Source organism: Corvus brachyrhynchos, unplaced genomic scaffold, assembly GCF_000691975.1.
Source record: "Corvus brachyrhynchos isolate BGI_N302 unplaced genomic scaffold, ASM69197v1 scaffold12, whole genome shotgun sequence".
NCBI lineage: Eukaryota > Metazoa > Chordata > Aves > Passeriformes > Corvidae > Corvus > Corvus brachyrhynchos.
The window spans coordinates 1,290,533-1,309,000 of record NW_008237885.1 but is presented as its reverse complement, the minus strand read 5'-3'; the positions used below and the strand labels follow the sequence as shown (position 1 = coordinate 1,309,000).

At 42.7% G+C, this 18,468-nt stretch overlaps 1 protein-coding gene across 1 annotated transcript; it reads right to left on the bottom strand.

The window, feature by feature from the left end:
* Positions 1-14,283: 14,283 nt before the first annotated feature.
* OXGR1 (oxoglutarate receptor 1) lies at positions 14,284-15,315 on the bottom strand. The gene has a single exon (XM_008632418.2). It carries the CDS (start codon positions 15,311-15,313, stop codon positions 14,339-14,341), a length of 975 nt encoding a protein of 324 aa, XP_008630640.1. The 5' UTR covers positions 15,314-15,315; the 3' UTR covers positions 14,284-14,338.
* Positions 15,316-18,468: the final 3,153 nt, after the last annotated feature.

Genomic DNA, 18,468 nt, shown 5'->3' with positions numbered 1-18,468 from the left:
ATTTTCTATCGGCACTGATTTCATCCTGAAGATACACCTAACATCAGACTAGCCCAGCACAGCCCCTTCTTTGTTAAGCTGAACAGGTTGGACATCAGGGGTTTCTCAGCACATTTGCTCCTGTAACTGTATTTTGAAACCTGCGTTTAGCATCGATGTGAAGTGTGGGTAGCCACAGTGGATACTGCTGGTTGGCACCAATCCCAGCAATGCTGCTTGCAGGATTGACACTGCCTTCTTCTGTACAGCAGAAAGGCCCATTCTTTGCCTGGGGATTGTATGAGCTCACTCACATTCCTCTCTGCAGGCAGACAGGCCAATTTAATGGCTCTTCATTGCTTTTTGAAGTTGATGGTCTTTAGCCCATTCCCTGCTCCCATTTGTCTGGTCCTCTCCCTCTATGCTCCATCAGCTTGCACAGGTTTGGCTTTTACTCGAACTCCTGGGTGAGCTGCTTCAATTGACTCCAACAGCAGGAAACTACACAAACTGAGGTTCTTTCTGAGGTAGTTTTCTGCAATTATGTGAGGGAAGATGGTCCACAGGGGATCTGTCACTCACTGGCACAAGGCAAGCAGCAGGAACAAAGGGCTGGGAGCAGAGAGAGGGCAGAGGGGAGGCAGAAGAGGATGTGTGCCCTGTTGGTGTCTGTGCACTGGCCAAGGTTGTCCTTGTGAGGGATGACTAGGTCTTAAATGATACTGTTTTACTTCCATGACTCGGTCCTGAACATAGGTCTTTCCTAATGATCCTTGTGAAACAGCTGTGTGAGCACTTCTAGAAAAGAGAAGGACCTGATCTTTTGTTTCAAAGCCCTTTTAAATGGGTTGTCCATCCTTATTTTGTAAATGCATGGTCCCCCTTGATGACTGTGGGGTGAACAGTTCCATCACCATATCCAGATGACAAAAAATAGTGACAGCACATCACACTTATAAATCACACTGTCTATAGGTACTTCTACAAAGACATTTGCAAAAATGGGCCTGTCCCCATTTATAGACACACAAAGAAGTTAAAAGGACTTTTTTAGTGGCTCAGCCACTGAGAACAGGGTCTAGCTGACATTGTAGAAGAACCTATCTTTTACCAGCTCATTTTTTAACCATAAGCTGCAGAAACCTGCGGTGAGATGTTTTTAATCAACCAGGATTTTGTATTGAGCCAGGTAAAATCTTCAGCAACTGCAACAAAACCAGCTCTTTTCCTAGCTTATAAATGCTGAGAAACTTGTCAGGTACCCTCTTGTGAGAAAGGATAATGTGGTGGATGCTTTGTCATCATCAGCTATTCAGAAAGCATTGCACCTGGATCCTGTCTTTAAGCCCTCAGTGCCTTAGATAAGACAGCGATATAAAAGATGAGTGTATGTTTTTGTGTGCATAAAAGCCTGGTGTTCAGGGCATTAAATCTGCCTCCTTGTGAGGAATTTCTTGAGAACTGTATGTCAGCTTATTATTCTTCGCTTCAACACTGAGTACTTGGTGGTTGACTACTTCCACCTATTTGTTCCAGAATTATGGCAGCTTTATTTAGGTGATAATAGGAGCACTGTGCTGTTTTATGAGACTGTAATCCAATTCTCAAGTGGATGAATACTCTTCAAGGCCGTGTAGTTTATCCTGATGATTCAAGGAACTGAATTACTGACCAAAAAAGTAGTGGTGATCCTTCTCATGTTGTTATGCTCCAATTCTCGGCAGGCTAAATAAATGTTCAGAATATCTGTGACGTGAGAAGAAAGATCACAAGGAGATGATGGGAACGACAGTGAAGAGCAGAATGGCAGAAGGAGCTGGAGAGGGCGATATTTTGTTGTTTACTTATTAGTTATAGCAGTAATTTTTTGATAATATTCCTCATCTTTCAGAGAGGGACTGCGCCTTCACCTAAAATCCTCTGGCTCTGGGTTAGTCACAAACTATATAATTTCCACAGGCCCAAGTGCTGAGAGGTAAAGGCTATTCACAACTGCCAGAGTCCAATCTGTAGCTGAACATACCATGGGATAAAAATGCCCTAGCTCTTGTACTGTGCAGGTTCAGGCTGCTTACACATGGACCCAGCAGAAGCTGGCTCTGCTTTTTATCTCTGCTCTGCTTTGTGGTACTGCTCGCTTTTGAAAGGGATTTAAACTGTGTAGGTTACTGACGGGTTCGGTTTGGACCGTAGATGGATGGTGACGGGTGGAGATGAGAGACCTCTATAAGCAGGTCTTGGGACACATGGGGTTTATTGTAAAAGGCTTGGGTATAGGGGCACTGCTCAGAGCTGCCAGACTCAGCTCTGAGCAGGCCCAAGAAAGCAAGAGAGTAAGCGGCAAAAAAGTAGTGGTGATCCTTCTCATGTTGTTATGCTCCAATTCTCGGCAGGCTAAATAAATGTTCAGAATATCTGTGACGTGAGAAGAAAGATCACAAGGAGATGATGGGAACGACAGTGAAGAGCAGAATGGCAGAAGGAGCTGGAGAGGGCGATATTTTGTTGTTTACTTATTAGTTATAGCAGTAATTTTTTGATAATATTCCTCATCTTTCAGAGAGGGACTGCGCCTTCACCTAAAATCCTCTGGCTCTGGGTTAGTCACAAACTATATAATTTCCACAGGCCCAAGTGCTGAGAGGTAAAGGCTATTCACAACTGCCAGAGTCCAATCTGTAGCTGAACATACCATGGGATAAAAATGCCCTAGCTCTTGTACTGTGCAGGTTCAGGCTGCTTACACATGGACCCAGCAGAAGCTGGCTCTGCTTTTTATCTCTGCTCTGCTTTGTGGTACTGCTGGCTTTTGAAAGGGATTTAAACTGACTTTTACAACTTAAATAATAGGGTTTTGATATTAACGTGCAGGTGTATGAATATGTATTATGCAGCGAATAAACACCTACCTGGTGGCTGCTTGTGGTCCTCAATAAGGTTGGGGTGCACAGGGTGCAGCTCGGGACTGGGACCAGGTCTTTAATTAGAGTGATGTTTATTACTTGACAAGAAGTGATCCCAGCAAACAAGCTAGGAGTGAAACCAGGCTTTTACGGTGGACACATGAACTCACTGCCTCTCCTCTGTTAATGTATGCTACACTGCTGAGAACTGTTATGCTCCCAGTCTTGCTCTGAGCCTTTGTGCATCTCTGCTGACAAGGTTCGTGCTCCGATAGGAGCTAGTTGGGATCAGGTATATAAATGGCAGCTTACCTTAAGCATTGCACAGATGGCTTTTGTATCTTAGGGCCAGCTGATTTCACGACATTAGTGGAGGATGTTTTCTGCTTTTCTGCAAGCCTTTGGTGTAGGGTCTCCCTCTGACACTGTCACCTCCGCACAGACCTGAGTGAAGATACTCCCTCCAGGCTTAGTGTGGGATCCTGGGAACCAGCAGTTTGCTGGTTGCTTCTCAGCTCCAGCTTCTGGAGTCAGGTGAATTTGGAGCTGTTTGGAGGGTTGCCCTCCGGCCACTACAGAGTCACCACTCATATTTCAGCCTAAAGATTCAGGTCAGAAAGGAGGAAACCTGTAACTCTCATCAGAAGTGCCCAACACCTCGAAAAGAGCCTGCAGTGAGCTATTTGGGGAGTTTGCAGAGCACTGAAATGCTAATTAAAATTACAATTAATTAAAAAATACCAGATAAATATTACCACTTCTAGTACACTTAGATATTCATTCCTGGTTTGAGCATGCAGTCTTGATTCTGGTGTGCTTTTTGCTTTGGACTACTTAAAAGTTAAAGCTTAGTAAGTCCCAACATCTCTTATGAGATCCTTTTGAGGTTGATAAAAAAGAAGCATTCGATAAACCCAGTGCATTTAGTCATTATTTAATAGTGTATATCGGAGTTGTCAATCTGACAAACATCACTGGCCATGGTACTCCATGGAGGAAGGCTGCTTGCCCAGGCACTGGATCTCCTGTTGACTTTATCTTCTGCTGGTGGCTCATTAGCACCTTTCAGACCAGCAGCAGTTTTACAAATGCTTGGCTATGAATGCTTTAGAGGATTATATATATATATTTTTTAATAAAATTAAGTAGTCCAGGAGCTAATTAAACTTAACATTTGGTTTTCTAGGGTAGCACATGAATCTTAAATTTGAGGACAGGGTTCATTTATCTCAAATCTGTGTTACTGACGTGCCATTTTGGGGGCAAACACAGGTACTTATTTGAATAAGTCGTGGATAGAAGATATGTGCATTAATTATCCTATGTCAGCTGCAGCCAGATTTAACAAAACATTTATCTGCCTAGAATAAGGTAAATAATTTCTCTTTCTCTGATGGATGCTTCTGGTACTTTCCACACATCTGAGAAGCACATCTTGTGATAACCAGTGCCGCTGGTGACTGCAAAGCACATGGAGGAACAAGTCCTGGTGAAGCTATTTAAAGGGATAAACAAGGATGCTGGCATTAACTGGGAACTACCCTGCATTGGTATTCATCACTGCTCTCCTTCTTTTTTCACTGACCTTGTCAACAAGTCAGTAGTTATACTCAAATACACTGTCTCACTGGTGAGGCAAGAGCTGGCAGTGGTAGTCCCAGTTAGCTCTAGTGTCATTAGTCTGTGTCAGAAGACCCTCTACCAGACAAGTGAGGGTGACAACCATGTGGCAATATTTACAGGCATACATGCTTTGTGACAAATGACCAGAGCCTCGGAAATGAAAGCTGAATGATAAACGAATCTTCAGCTTAAAAAAGAAATAAAAGGGATCACACAAGTATGCACGCAAGATGAAGGTAAATCTGGAAATAAAGGGTTCTGGGGAAAAAGAAGAGGTTCCCAGTACATGAATTTTGCAGGGAAGGGAGAGATGATGAAGGTGGTAGGGAGATGACTAGTGACTGTCACAGCACCTAGGCATGACAGGATGTCAGTTCAGACCCTGTCCCCCTGCACAGACTGTGAGCTAGGGCTGTTTGCAAGGGATACTCAGGCTGAAATGCCCTTGGCCTCACCAAAGGGAGATCAAGGTCTGGGCTTTTCAGTATGTTTTGAGGGTGATGTAACCACCCATATGTATAATACATTGGAAGAGGTTGCCCAGAGAAGCTGTGGATGCTCCACCTCTGGAAGTGTTTAGAGCCAGACTGTATGGGCCTTGGAGCAACTTGGTGTGGTGAAGGGGGATGATCTTTCAAAGTCCTTTCTAACCCAATTATTCTATGATGCCCTGGTGTTGTCCATTTACAGATAAGTAAATGGACATCCAGCTGCCTGGATAAGAGACTCCATAGGTGCTTCATGCCAGCTGGCTTAGGAGGAAACCAGTCCCTTTGGGCATGCCTGCCTCCTTCCACTAACTGGAGGTAGGTCCAAGTGGATGAGCTCAGACCACAGGTCAGAGCTGTGGATAGATAAGGAGAGGGTCCTTCCTCCCTCAGCCATCAAGGGTACCCGCCTTTCCCCTCTTGCTGATGGAGGGATGTAATGTTTTGGCCACTGATTTTCCATCCTCTGAGCTGTAGGCACATTTTAGGTCCCATCCTCAGCAGATGGATTTCCTTGTGTCATTGCAAGGAATCCCACGATCTGCTGGGCTGGATTACACAGGGCTCTGTCCAGCTTGTGATCTCACAAGAGTACCCAGCATGGAAGAAAAGCACAATTCTCTTAAGGAAACAACACTCTAAACAAGTTGGGAAAAATTACCAGAATAACCCGTATTTATGGGTGTCTGAATAAATTTAGATTATGAGAAGCTAGGGCAGTTTATTTAAACATGGATCCTGTGAGTAGATAGGGGACTCTCTAATCTCCTTCTAACTTGCTGCTGTGGTTGGTAGGTATGTCTTTGTAAATTTTAAAAGACCAAGATAATATTGAATGGACAGTATAAAAACAGCTGGGTCAACAAGACACAGCAAAAGCTTCAGGACATGAGGAATAAGTCACATACATCCCTCTGTAGCTCTCTCCTCCCTGTTCCTCTCACAGTGTTTGGTTAAGCTATTATGTAAACAATTATTATTATGTACATGGAGGATATTTTTGTGCTCCTTGTGTATCCTTTGATGTGGCATTGCTTGGGTACAGCTGAGACAAATTTTCAACTGTGTCAGTTTTTAGCTATACATGTAGTTTAGAGATTATTGAGTATTAGGAATGAGCATTAATGCTTGTCAGAGCAGGAGTAGGTTCCACAGGTGGTGAAGATATCTCTCCAGCAGCTGTCATCCTGTGGGCTGCCACTCACTTTAATCTCCCTGTCACCCATATTTCTCAGGCACTTGGCAGCCCCTCAATTTCAGTACTGAAAATTATGTGCTTCAGAACTTTCATGAAGAAATTTAATAGTTTGGTTACATTACAGGGAGGAATCTACTATAAATTGTATTTCTGAATTTCCTTAATATTTTTTTTAATAACACATTTAGTGTGTCAGTCACAGTGTGTCCCATCTCAGAGTTATGGCAAATTAAAGGTATCTAATGAGAAATCCTTTTTGGACAAGCTACTCTAAGGGCCATTCAGAAAAGTTCTCCAGTGAATTCAAAAAGTTTGGAGGGGTATACAGAGCAGGGACACTTCAAATGTGCACCAACAGGACTTGGGCATAACAGCCCTCTGAACAGCTTCACTCTGTGTGTGCGTGTGTGTACCTCCACCTGTGCTGACACACAGGAGTCTTTCTTTCTTTTTTTCCCTTGTGACGTCCCCCTGTCTGATTTTTGGGTTTTTTTAAATAACTTTTCATACTGTTTTCAAACCCTGTAAGTACTTTTTTTTTTTTTTTAAATAAGCTATTCCCTTATAACTCAGCAGGCTCTTTCTTTTTAGCTGTAGGAGGGGCTCCAGTCATCCTTCCCAGTTCTGTTCTTGCCCTTCCCTGGTGTCCAAAGCTGAATCCTAGCACTGTCCCCTGCCTCAGCCTGACCTTACTTCCCCATGCAGCAGAGTCCTATCAGCACCTGGCTTGCACAAGAGGATCAACCCTTTAAATGGTGTGTGCAGAGGGGTAGTGGGATGCTCCCTGAGGGCTGGGAATGAGGGCACAGCCTGGGGTACCCCAACTCTCATGTACCACATATTTCAGCCGAGCCTTTTCCTTAAAAGTTTTTACATTTATTTTTATTTCTTCATGGTTCTATGTGTTCCATTATATATTCTCTCAATATATAGAATACATGTAGAGGACAAATATAGTATGTTCTATATCCTCTTCTGTGTAACTGTAGCCTCTCACTTAGCAAGATACTTGAATATAATCCAGATTCTTAAAATAGGTTACCTGAAGATGATGATCCAGAGAGCATTTTAAAAATTCACTGTAGTGCCCTGCAGATATACTCCTAAAAATTGTCATAATATCAAAACCTACACCTTTTCTTTTTGCCAAACTTTTCGTAAGAAATAACTCTCAACCTACAGATGAGACACAGCGGACCATGAACACTGTGCCAAAGCCTCGGCATTGAAATCAGAAGTATGGACACCACTGACTCCCTGTGCAGGCACTTCTAAGGCACAGTTCATCTGACCCATCTGGTGGGGGATAATTGGTCCCTCCAAGCTCCCATTTCTGCCAGCTGACTATAAAAACACTCTAGAAAGCTATCTCAGAGCCTTTATGTCATCTGGAACTGGTTGAGAACATTTTAACCAGAATGACTACTGAGATAAAAAGAAAATTTAAAATAAAACAAAAAGGGATAACAGACAGACAATCTTTTCCCCCAGAGGAGAAAAAAACAGGTCCTTTATAGTACGTAGGGCAAAAATAGTCACCTTACGAGGGCAATGCAGCTCAATGTAATGTAAATTACATATTTACGTCAGGTCAGATGAGAATATTCTTTGTGTTCTACATATGTGAATAAGCCTAAACTGCTGGGACGGTGAGACACACTCAATTTGGCAGTGGAGAAATAATAATAATCAATTTCAATAATCTTGAAATACCAATATATTAAGAGCAAAATTTACATCAAAATTTACACAAGCAAATACCCCAGACTTGAATAGCCTGCCCTTGAATACACATCCAAATCCATTTTAGTACACAACATTGTAATTTATCACATAGGAGAATACACCTTATTTCCATGGGAAAAAAAAAGAAAGCTAAATAGCTTTAGGTGCTATTGATATTAAGTATAAATAAAAAGCATGCTTAGAGAACGGTTTTCAAATCAGCAGTAAAATCTTAGTAACTTGTATACAGCAGAAAATTATACCTGAAAAACATAAAACTTTTTAAGACTGCTTCAGAAGATTTTGTGCATTGCTGCAATTACTTTTGTAGCAATTGCTTTTTGTCCTGAAAAGGGATTTCTGTTCAGCTGACTTCTGTCCTTAATGTCACACTACTTTTATTCTGCAAGAGAGAAAAGGGACAAGTGAAATGTATATTCATATCCGGAGGAAGAGTTTTAGGCACAACATAATGCTGTTATTTTAGAAGAGTTGTATTTTTGCACTAGGCACTCCTTCCCCATACATTTGTGTCTGCATATGTGTGTTTATGTGTCTCTATGCACACAAATGATAAATAGCTACATCGTTTACATTTTTATGGCTGAAGCCCTTGATTGAATTTTCATAATGCCAGGAGGGCCCATTCGGGATTCAGGTCCTGCTGTGCAAATACTCACTAAGACATCTGCCCCAAAGAGCTTGTAATTCTAAGAGGATAAAATGTGGCAGGGGAAATAATTAGGGGGAGATGCAGTGACTCTCTCTGGTTACATGGGAGGGTCACTCAGCTCCAGGATCAGAACAAGTCTTTGTGCTTGTCTGGCACTGATTTGTTGGTGAATCAACAGCACCATCCCAGCTTTTTATCCTGGGCTCACAGCCAAACTGTCCCTCCCTCTTGTGCTCAAACTACAGTATCAGGATGTCCCCAGCCCCAGCTGAGCTGCACAGCAATATCAGCCCCTTCCAGAGAAGACCCCCAATGGCATAAATCAGCCCTGGTTTTGCACATGCACATTTCAATTCACATAAGGAAAAGATTTTGCTGTTGTTGTACTTCTTTTTGAGGTAGGAGTGAGAAAGAAAGACTTTCCCTGTTACAGGCTTGTTTCTCCATCACACATAAAAGGAAGGGCAGGTAAGAGGAAGCTCTCAAACCTCTACAGCTTTCCCCAAAGGGACATTACTGGGAACCCCCAAGGAGTGGTGAGTTCTGGCACATCCCTACATGACACCCTTCCTAGCTCTACGTGTCCACCTTCCACAATGCACTCCCAAAACACCAGCATCTCTGTGCCTAAAGTCCAGCCCCCGATCTCCAACATGTGGTCATAGCTGGGCGGGAAAGGAGGGATGTTGTCTTTGGAACTGGATTGAGGCAACATGAAAAGCAAGTCATGGGAATATCTCTGAATCCCCACCCTTCTCTGGGGCCAAGGTACCAGAGCCATCGTGAAAATCAGATACCTACATTTGCTCAGGACAAGGAGTTTTGGTTTGCACTGGCGATTCTTGCAGAAGTTTTGTTCCTCTGTGTTTGCAGTGGTCGTCAGCCCCGATGGTTTTGGGGATGAGCCAGAGCATCACTGCTGATGTACTCAATTCAATCCCTCTGTGGGTAGTGAAGGAGAAACACAATGGTACAAATGAGCCATTTGGCCTGTTGCTCCCATGTTTCCCTACCTCTGGTGAGAAATTGCCCAACTGATCAGAAGAGTGGGCAAAACAGGCTGCTTTCTTAAGGCCTGCTCAAGGCACTTCCAGAGATCTGTAGGAACAAAACCTTCTGTTGTGATTGTGATATGCAGCAATGAGAATAAATGATGCAAACTGGTGTGATTGTCCACGGTACGTCCCCTGGTAGAATTACGTAAAATCCAGAAATCCCCAATACTCTCATTTTCTGCTACTATTATGAAACCATTATTTATTTACAGTCTCAAGAATTGGGCCCATGGGAACCTCGAGTTTCAACTGGACCAAGTGCAAGATGCTGTACCTGGGTTGAGGCAGCCTCCAGGTCGAAGGTATTGAGAGCAGCCCTGCTGAGAAAGATTCAGGTGTACTGGTTGTTGAGAGGCTAAGCATGACCTGGCAATGTGAGCTGGCAGTCCAGAAACCCTAATATATCCTGGGCTGCACAAAAAAGACTGGCCAGCAGGATCAGGGAGGTGATTCTCCCCCTCTACTCCACTCCCATGAGACCCCACCTGGAGCGTTGCATCCAGCTCTGCGGCTCCCAGCCTAAGAAGGTTGTGGACCTGGTCTAGTGGGAGGTGTCCCTGCTCATGGCAGGTTAGACTAGATGGCCTCTAAAGGTCCATATTCTAATATTTTATTTTGGTGTTGTCACCATCCCTGTCATCCTGGAACAACATACCACAGAAATTTGGGAAGGCTTTAGACAAGAGGTTCAAAATTTCAACATAATTTGTGGCTAGTGCCTGAATGCCTGTGCCAATGCCTGTGGCACATTTGTGCTAATGTTCTCAACCTAGTGCATGTGCTTTCTTTAGTTAAGTCATCCCTGTCTCCATCCCTCAGGGTTTGCATATGCAAACCCATGAGCAGCCACTGAGGTTGATGTTTGGGTAGGTGGTTCCATAAAGTGGAAATCTGCTGATGGATCTGTGGGGAAATTCTAGGTGGCTATTTGCATTGGATTTGTACATACAGAGGAGGAAAGGTTACTGGCAGTCATAGTTTTTCAATACAGTGCTTCTATAATGGTATCTTTATCTGAGGTTCAGGTTTACTCCTTGGGAATGGACACAGTTGATAAATTGGCATAAGCTTCTTGTCCTCCACCTCTGATGCAGGACCAAAGAGCATTTTGTATGTCCTTCCTTGTGTGGTTACACTTCTAAACCAAATGTAACCATCTGACTTGGTTTTGTGGTTTGGTCTACAAAGTCTTTGTGTGCTGGGCCTTCCCTCCCCACAGCTGTGCTGGGCAGGTGGACCTGTATGTCCTGCCTTTGTGGGGTCTGTAGAGGTAGAGCACAAGCTGCCAGAGAAAAATAAAAACAATATTAAGGAAGCAAAAGGAAAGTCTCTGTGTGTGTGTGTGCATCATATTCACTCAGAGAAAATGAGGGTATCACCAAGGTTGATATGGGTTTTCCTCCCCTCCCCCTTTCATTGTCCCTTCTGCACTCCCACACGTGACGCACATATATGTCTGTTGGAAAGTACAGGGCATTTCATTTGGTAGGCTTGGACTGTCTGCTGGGCTGTTTAAGCATTCTTAAAATGGACATTTCTATCTCCTTAGAGGTAGGGATCCAGTGAAGTTTGTACACCTGGCAAAACTAGCCTTGTCCTCTTCTTCAGTGGCACTGTGGCGAGGTCCCGGAGCCTCATATTGCTATCAGGGTATGCCAAAAATCTAAGTATCAAGGTATAGCAACAATCTGCCACTGCCATGTTGAAGCACCACCTGGGTTTCTCTTTGAAAGGGTTTCTCCCTTGTCTGTGTAAAAAGGTTCACAAAGCTGTGGATGCCCCATCCCTGGAAGATGTTCCAGACATCTTCCATTTAAAGAAGAGTACATAGCAAGGATGTACGAACAAATGAGTGTGCTGAGTAGTTTATCCAGAAAACATCAAGTAGAGCTGAAGGGGGACTGATACAGAGCTTCATTTAAAGTTGAAAGCAAAACCTGCCAACGTATTGTTGCAAAACCAGGGGCAGTTCCTTTTCTGTCTCAAACACCAGAAGAACCAGACTCCCTGCTGTAGATATTAAGGTAGGACTCAATTGGGGTTAATAAAACTTAGGTGTTGTTGTGCAGTAGCAGCTTAAAAGATAGTGTATAAGCCTGATTTTGCTTAAAAAAGAACCTGGTAGTTTTTTGATAGAATAACTTAAAATGAAAAAACCAGATAAAATGCCATGTTCATCATTGCCTTCTCATGGTGGATCTGCTGCCTCTGGTGTCTCAGGAGCAAGTGGTTGAGAGCAGAACTACAAGTGTAGTGGAGAAGGAGGAGCTGCTCCTTGGAGACTGTCAAAACCAATGCAGCACATGTTGTGGGAGGCTGGATGGTGGTCTCAGGGGAAATCATGGAGTGCTGTGCCGAAGTTTTTGAAGTTACCTTGATGAGTAGCTAAGGGTGGATTAAAATGCAATGGCCTACTTTGGGAGCAAAATGTCTTCCTCCTCTGATTTCTGACAGAACATTTTTTTCACAAGCCATCTTCTACTCTACTCCAGAGAAATGCTGTTGTTCCTTTCCCCATCTTGCTCCATCCTGTGTCAGGGATGGTTTCTTATCTCCTCTCACTCCCTAAGCAAGCCTGCTGCTTTCTGTTTGCTGTTGTTCTTCCCAAGCTGGCTGTGATATAGGCAGCAAATGGGTTCCCTGTGCCACAGGGGAGTCACAGGCTGTCTGCCAGTCACTCAGGCATATGTTTAATGTGGGTGGTGCTCTAGTGGTCTTGGTCTGGTGGTCACTTGAAGACCAACCAGCCCATGCATAGAAGGGTTGGATAAGGAGAAGGGTTGCATGAGAGCCTTGAGGCAGCATGTGTTCCCACTGATTAATGGACATTTTGGAGTAGAGAGAAAAAGTAATGAAACATGAAATAAGGCTGTTATAAAAATGTATTGGAGGATTCACTCTGTGATCATACTTTTGGGCTCTCAATATAATGTTGCTAATATTTTTGTATTGCTGTTGGCTGGGGTACCTCAGCTGGCACTGGGACCTCTCTAAATATATCTTCAAGTATTGGACTCACAATACTTGAATACTTCCCTACAAGTCTATTTTCTCCCCTGTGAGACAGCCCATATTGCCTGTCATACATGTTATTACCCAAAGCTGTTGCTTACTTGGTGTGACCAAGCAGAGCTTCCCTGAATAATGAAAGGCAAAAAGTATTTCGATTATCTATGAATTGTGGAGAAGGACTTGGTGGTACTGGTGAATGAAAAACAAGCCAGCAATGTATGCTCACAGCCAACCATATCCTGGGCTGCATCAAAAGAAGTGCGGCCAGCAGGGCGAGGGAGGAGATTCTGCCCCTCTGCTCCACTCTCATGAGACCCCACCTGGAGCGCTGTGTCCAGGTCTGGGGCCCCAACATAAGAACATTGGAGAGAGTCCAGAGGTAGGCCACAAAGATTATCAGAGGGCTGGAACACCTCTCCTGTGAGGAAAGGCTGAGAAAGTTGGGATTGTTCAGCCTGTAGTAGAGAAAGCTCAAGAAGACCTGATTGCAGCCTTTCAATGCTTAAAGGGGGCTTATAAGAAAAATCCGGAGATATTTTTAGTAGGGCCTTTACCTACAGGAAAAGGAGCAATGGTTTAAAACCTAATAATAGGGCAGTTTCAGACTAGATATAAGGAAGAAATTTTTTACGGTGAGGGTGGATGTCCCATCCCTGGAAACATTCAAGATCGGGTTGGACATGGCTCTGAGCAACCTGGTCCAGTTGAAGATGTCCCTGCTCATTGCAGGGGGACTGGACTCAAAGGCCTTTAAAGGTCCCTTCCAAGAAAAACTGCCCTATGATTCCATGGATTCTGTATCAGTAAAGTGGAAAACCCTTATAAGACTGATCTTGTATTACCCCACCATTACACTTCAGGCAATCACTAAAGGCACTGAGTGGGGTCTTACTGTGTAAGCTGCACTTCTATCCACCTCTGGAGAGTGATCCATCCCAGTCAGTACTAGACTGTGCCTCAGCTCTTTGAAAGCAGGCACAAACATTCGAGTCTGTGTCTGATCTACTTACCTTTTATGGCCAGTGGAGAGAAACAGGCACTTCTAGGTCATGATTCATCTTATCCAAATGCAGACATCCAGAATAATTCAGTGAATCACACTCTAAACCTGCTTATTTCTTTCCATTATAATGGAAAATTATAAAATGAGTACAAGCTGATTAGCTATATGCATACATCTACCTTGTCAATGTCTCCAGGGAGGTAAGACGAACCTCCTACAGGCCTAAGACAGATTTTGATTTCTAGAGGGTCTTACCCCTCTCCATGCCTTAGGAAGACAGGAAAGACAGATCCCTAGCTTAGACTAGACACTTACCTTTTAAGTTAATAAAATTAATTTAAGATTACTCTCATCCTGAATCTGTATCTGTCACTAAAATGCTAGTATTTTTTTCTGGAACTGGCCATTCTCCAAAAGAGCTATCAAGGATTCAGGAAGCAAACGCAGAAACATTTCAGAGAAGTTTGACACTTAATTTATTAGTATTTTATTTAAAACTTTTTATTTTTAATAATAAATTTTCTCTTTTGATGATTGATTTGTAGCTCAGAACAGATTAACTCTCCTTTGGCAGTGGCTGGGTTAACCTGAGTACTCTGATGGCAAGCAGGTTGTGCCTGGCTGGTTGAGGGCAGGTTTTGATCCTTCCACCATACATGTTAAATGGCATCAACCTCTTTTACTTCAAACTCTTGTTTGTCCAAAATTTGAAGAGGGAGACGATCGCCTGCTGGAATTTATCTCCTGACACTACATAGAGCAGCAAATTTCCGAAAGTATTTAAAGCTGCTAAAGATTTAGTTATAATAAACATAAAAAGAATTGTTTTCTTCAAGTGGCAGCTAACTGGTTGTACTTGGAGCTCCAGACGAATCCCTCGAAAGACATGGAAGGGGAGGAAGCACACGTAGAAGACCACCAAGAGGAGAACAGTGAGTCTGCGAGCCTTCTGTTTGTAGCAAGCCTGTGTGTGGGGCCCGGTGGCCAAGATGCAAATGATGAGCACGTAGCACAGAGTCACCGTCAGCAAGGGCAAGAAGAAGGCAAACACAGTCAGTGCCCAGTTGTACCAGTGACTGGTGTCAAAGTCCTCAGCAGCAACCAGGTCTGGGCAGATGGTCTTGTTCTGCCTGTGACTTGGGGCAATCAGGATGGCCACGGGGCTGAGGGCCACAAGGGAAATCATCCAAACGACTGCGCAAGTCACCACTGCCCATCTCCGCTTCCGAAGAAAAAGGCATTTCATGGGGTGCACAACTACCAAAAAGCGGAATATGCTGAAGCAGCTAAGGAAGATTATACCACTGTACATGTTGAAATAGAAACAAAACTGAATAAACTTGCACATGAAGTCTCCAAAAATCCAGTTATTTCCATTAACGTAGTAGTGTATAAAGAAAGGAAGCGTGACTACATACAATAGGTCAGTGATAGCCAGGTTTAACATAATGATGGTGCTGCTTTTCCAGGGCCTCATCTTAACACAGTAAACAAAAATTGTCACAATGTTCCCTGGGAAGCACACCAGGAAGATTAGGCTGTAAGGGACCAAGAGATAGAGTTTCACCTGTAAGAAATCTTCATCCTTGCAGCTTGTCAATCGGTCTGCAGGGCTGGGCTGAGCAGTAAAATTGCTGGTGCATTCAGATGCCATGTTTGCAGAAATCTCCTTAAGGCTTTACAAAAATCAGATGTTTAGTTTTAATTGGTTTGTCGGAACAAACGCTTTCAGCTAAACCTTTTGTCGCTGGAGAAAATGTTTCACGTTTGAGAAGGCATAGTAGTGAGAGGAAATGAGGATTTGCTAACGTACCCAGTCTGACCTAGATAACTCCACTGAAATATATAATTTCACCCTCTCCTCTCATTTACATTTAATTTTGATAGTCATTAATTTTACTCTTTCTTTGTTTAGCCTCCTTCATTGAAGAAGACAATTACTGCTTATCTGCAAATCTTCAGGTGTAGGAAGCACACATTTAGAGAGCTAGAGGGAGTTTGGGCTTAGATTTTGCAAACCTTTGAACTAGTCTAAACATTTCAGAAAGTAAAACCATATCCATATATTATCTTCATTAATCTGAGCTAATCAGTGTTTCGTGCTCATGAAACAGAGATGCTGTTCTGCCATCATGAAAGCCAAAAGATGTTAGGTTTAGTTACAGATCTCAGGACCTGATGCTCCAATAATCTGACAGATTGTTCCCTGAATATGATTTTATTCTCTTGGAGTCATCAGAGTATAAAATTAGTATAAATGTTTTCGTTTCAGTTTTTGGAGGGTTGTTTTTTGGCAGGGGTGTTATTTTGTTTTGTTTTAGTTTTTCAAACCAAGCTCCATGGTGGCATAAAACTGATTTAAATTATTAAAGACTGTTTCGCAAAGGGCAGAGGGAAAATGGAAAGCACAGAGGGAAGGCAGTGATCTTGCTTCCCATTCTGTGCCAATTTAAGCCAGGCAGACTTGTCTCTGAAATGATTTCTGGTCTGCCATAGCCAGTTTGGATCTCCCCACAGTGAGTTCAAGACATACCATTTGTTGGTAGAGTTTTAACCTGAAAAAATGGTAACCAAGGATGGAAATAATCTAACTTCAGGTATCAGAAACTTAGATGCTTTAATTGGAGTCAGTCCTTCTAAACCCCCCCTTTATTACCAAAGGAGAGGAGTAAGTTCCTCCAGGACATAATATATCTACCCACAACTGAGGTTTCTAAGATAAATTATTTACTCTTTTGGCATACCTATTTCTTTCCATTGATACAAAAGGCAGCCCAAGGTGACTAGTTCAGACCTGTATATCTCAATGAGACTGTGTGCCTTCAGCATCTCAGGTGAGCACCACTCTTCCAGATTCTAATGAATTCCATGTGAGAAAATATTTTAAAGAAACTTCATAAAGTGCAAGACAGGGTACTATCAAGCCTAGATGCTCTCTCTTGTCCCAGAAACATCATCTTTAAACTAAACCAGTGCTACATTAAACATCCAGGGTGAAATCAACACATTAAGAAAAACCCAAAAAACCAACCAACCAACAACAACAAACCTGGAAAAAAGACAGAATTGTACCTTATTCAGTCTTGGAAATTCTCTTGTGTATAGTTTTTGATGTGTTTCAGTTGTTTAACACATTACCTGTATGACTCTTCATTATCCCAATAACCAGTGGAACATGACCAATATGCTGACAAAGCCAATCATTAAAGCTGGGACACAAGGGGCATTATTTGATCATACCCAGTCAGAAAGATGAGTATCTCTTTGTTACTCAGGAGCACTTCAAAGAGAAATTAGAACAGTCTCCCCACAATTAAGTTAAAATGCTAATGCTTTTTAACATGAATATTAGATCTGGTAGAGAAGCTTTGCTATCAAAGATGTACTAGGTAAAGACCATGAAGCTTGTTTTAAACCAATCCAGACTTACAGTCACAAAAGCCAGGGGTGTGCATGTTTTCTCTCTTTTCTGCTGCTCAGTGATACCACTGTCACCCACATTTATGCCTCTCCAACGTATTTCATATCATGTTAGACAAATTTACTAGAATATTTGATTTTTCCCATTTGGCTTTCTTGCACTGCTGATCGGTTCTTCACCACAATCTTGAACCCTCCAAATTGAAAATGGAGAAATACTGCTTACCTGAAAACCTGCAATTCTGCTTCTCCTTCTGATATTGATTTGAGCAAAGAGCTCAAATGATATGTATTTATGTCTTCCTTGCAGTGAAGCAGGTTTTAGTATGGCTTTGCAGCCATATACACTCACTCCCTGCTGTCTGACTGAGGCTCCATGTGGCTGTGAATTAGGAAACTGGTGGAAAACCTCAGTTACTGGGTCAGGTGTCAGCTCTTAGAACTGGGTGGCTGGAGGAGTCCTCTTTTGCCCTCTGTCATTCACTCTGTCTTGCCTTCAGTGGGCAGATCAGGCTTTGCTGGCAGCAGCTCTGTGTGCTGAGGCAGACCTGTAGTATTCAAATAGCAGCAAATCACATTTAAATTAGCATATATGTGTGAGTGCATGTGCTTATAAAGGACGAAATTAAATTTATTCTCCATTTCCTCTGAAGTGAAAACTGATCGCCAAAGTGAATAAGGCATGTTGTCATTTCAAGGTCAGGTGAAAAGTGTTATGACACACTGTCTTCATTAAAATCAAATTTCTAACGGAGTACAAATTTCACCTCATGAAAGAAATGAATGTTTCTTTTGGCATGATGTGCTGTTCAGAAACTGTGGCAATCTTTCTGCTTATTTTTGGGGAGTAAAATATCTACAATGTGTTGGCTGGTTATTACTGGAGTAGCTGAAGTTGCAAACTTGTTTTATTTTGAGCTTTTGATTTTGGGCTTCATAATTCACAAGATCTGCAATTTTCTGTGCTTTTTGAGCCAAAAGATCGTTCTTGAATGAAAATCTCATTATTATCCTTAGCTCGAGGAACAAGATCAAAAGAGATTATTATTATTTAAAAACAGTCATTGCATCTTGAATTTTGAAACTGTAGTCTTCAGCCCCTGAGCTTGAAACCTGGTCCATGCACAGAGGCTCCAGCTGCCCAGTGTGGCCAGCAGCCTCTCTGCCTTGGTACATTTCACAGGTCTTTACTCACTGGTGAGTTTATGATCCAGTACAAAACGAGCAAGCTTTCATGCCTGAACATTATGTATGTATGTGTGTGTTGTCTCTGAAACTGCACATTTAAGAGTATTTTTCAGAAGACTGTCTTGACTCTCCTTGAGTGCCTGTACTGGGCATGATTTGGGAGCTGGCTATCTGTTCTGCTAATCATACTGCAGGGAGAGA

Bases quoted from the DNA above. Each gene is read 5' to 3' on its own strand.
- OXGR1 (XM_008632418.2), bottom strand. From the start codon at position 15,313: ATGGCATCTGAATGCACCAGCAATTTTACTGCTCAGCCCAGCCCTGCA.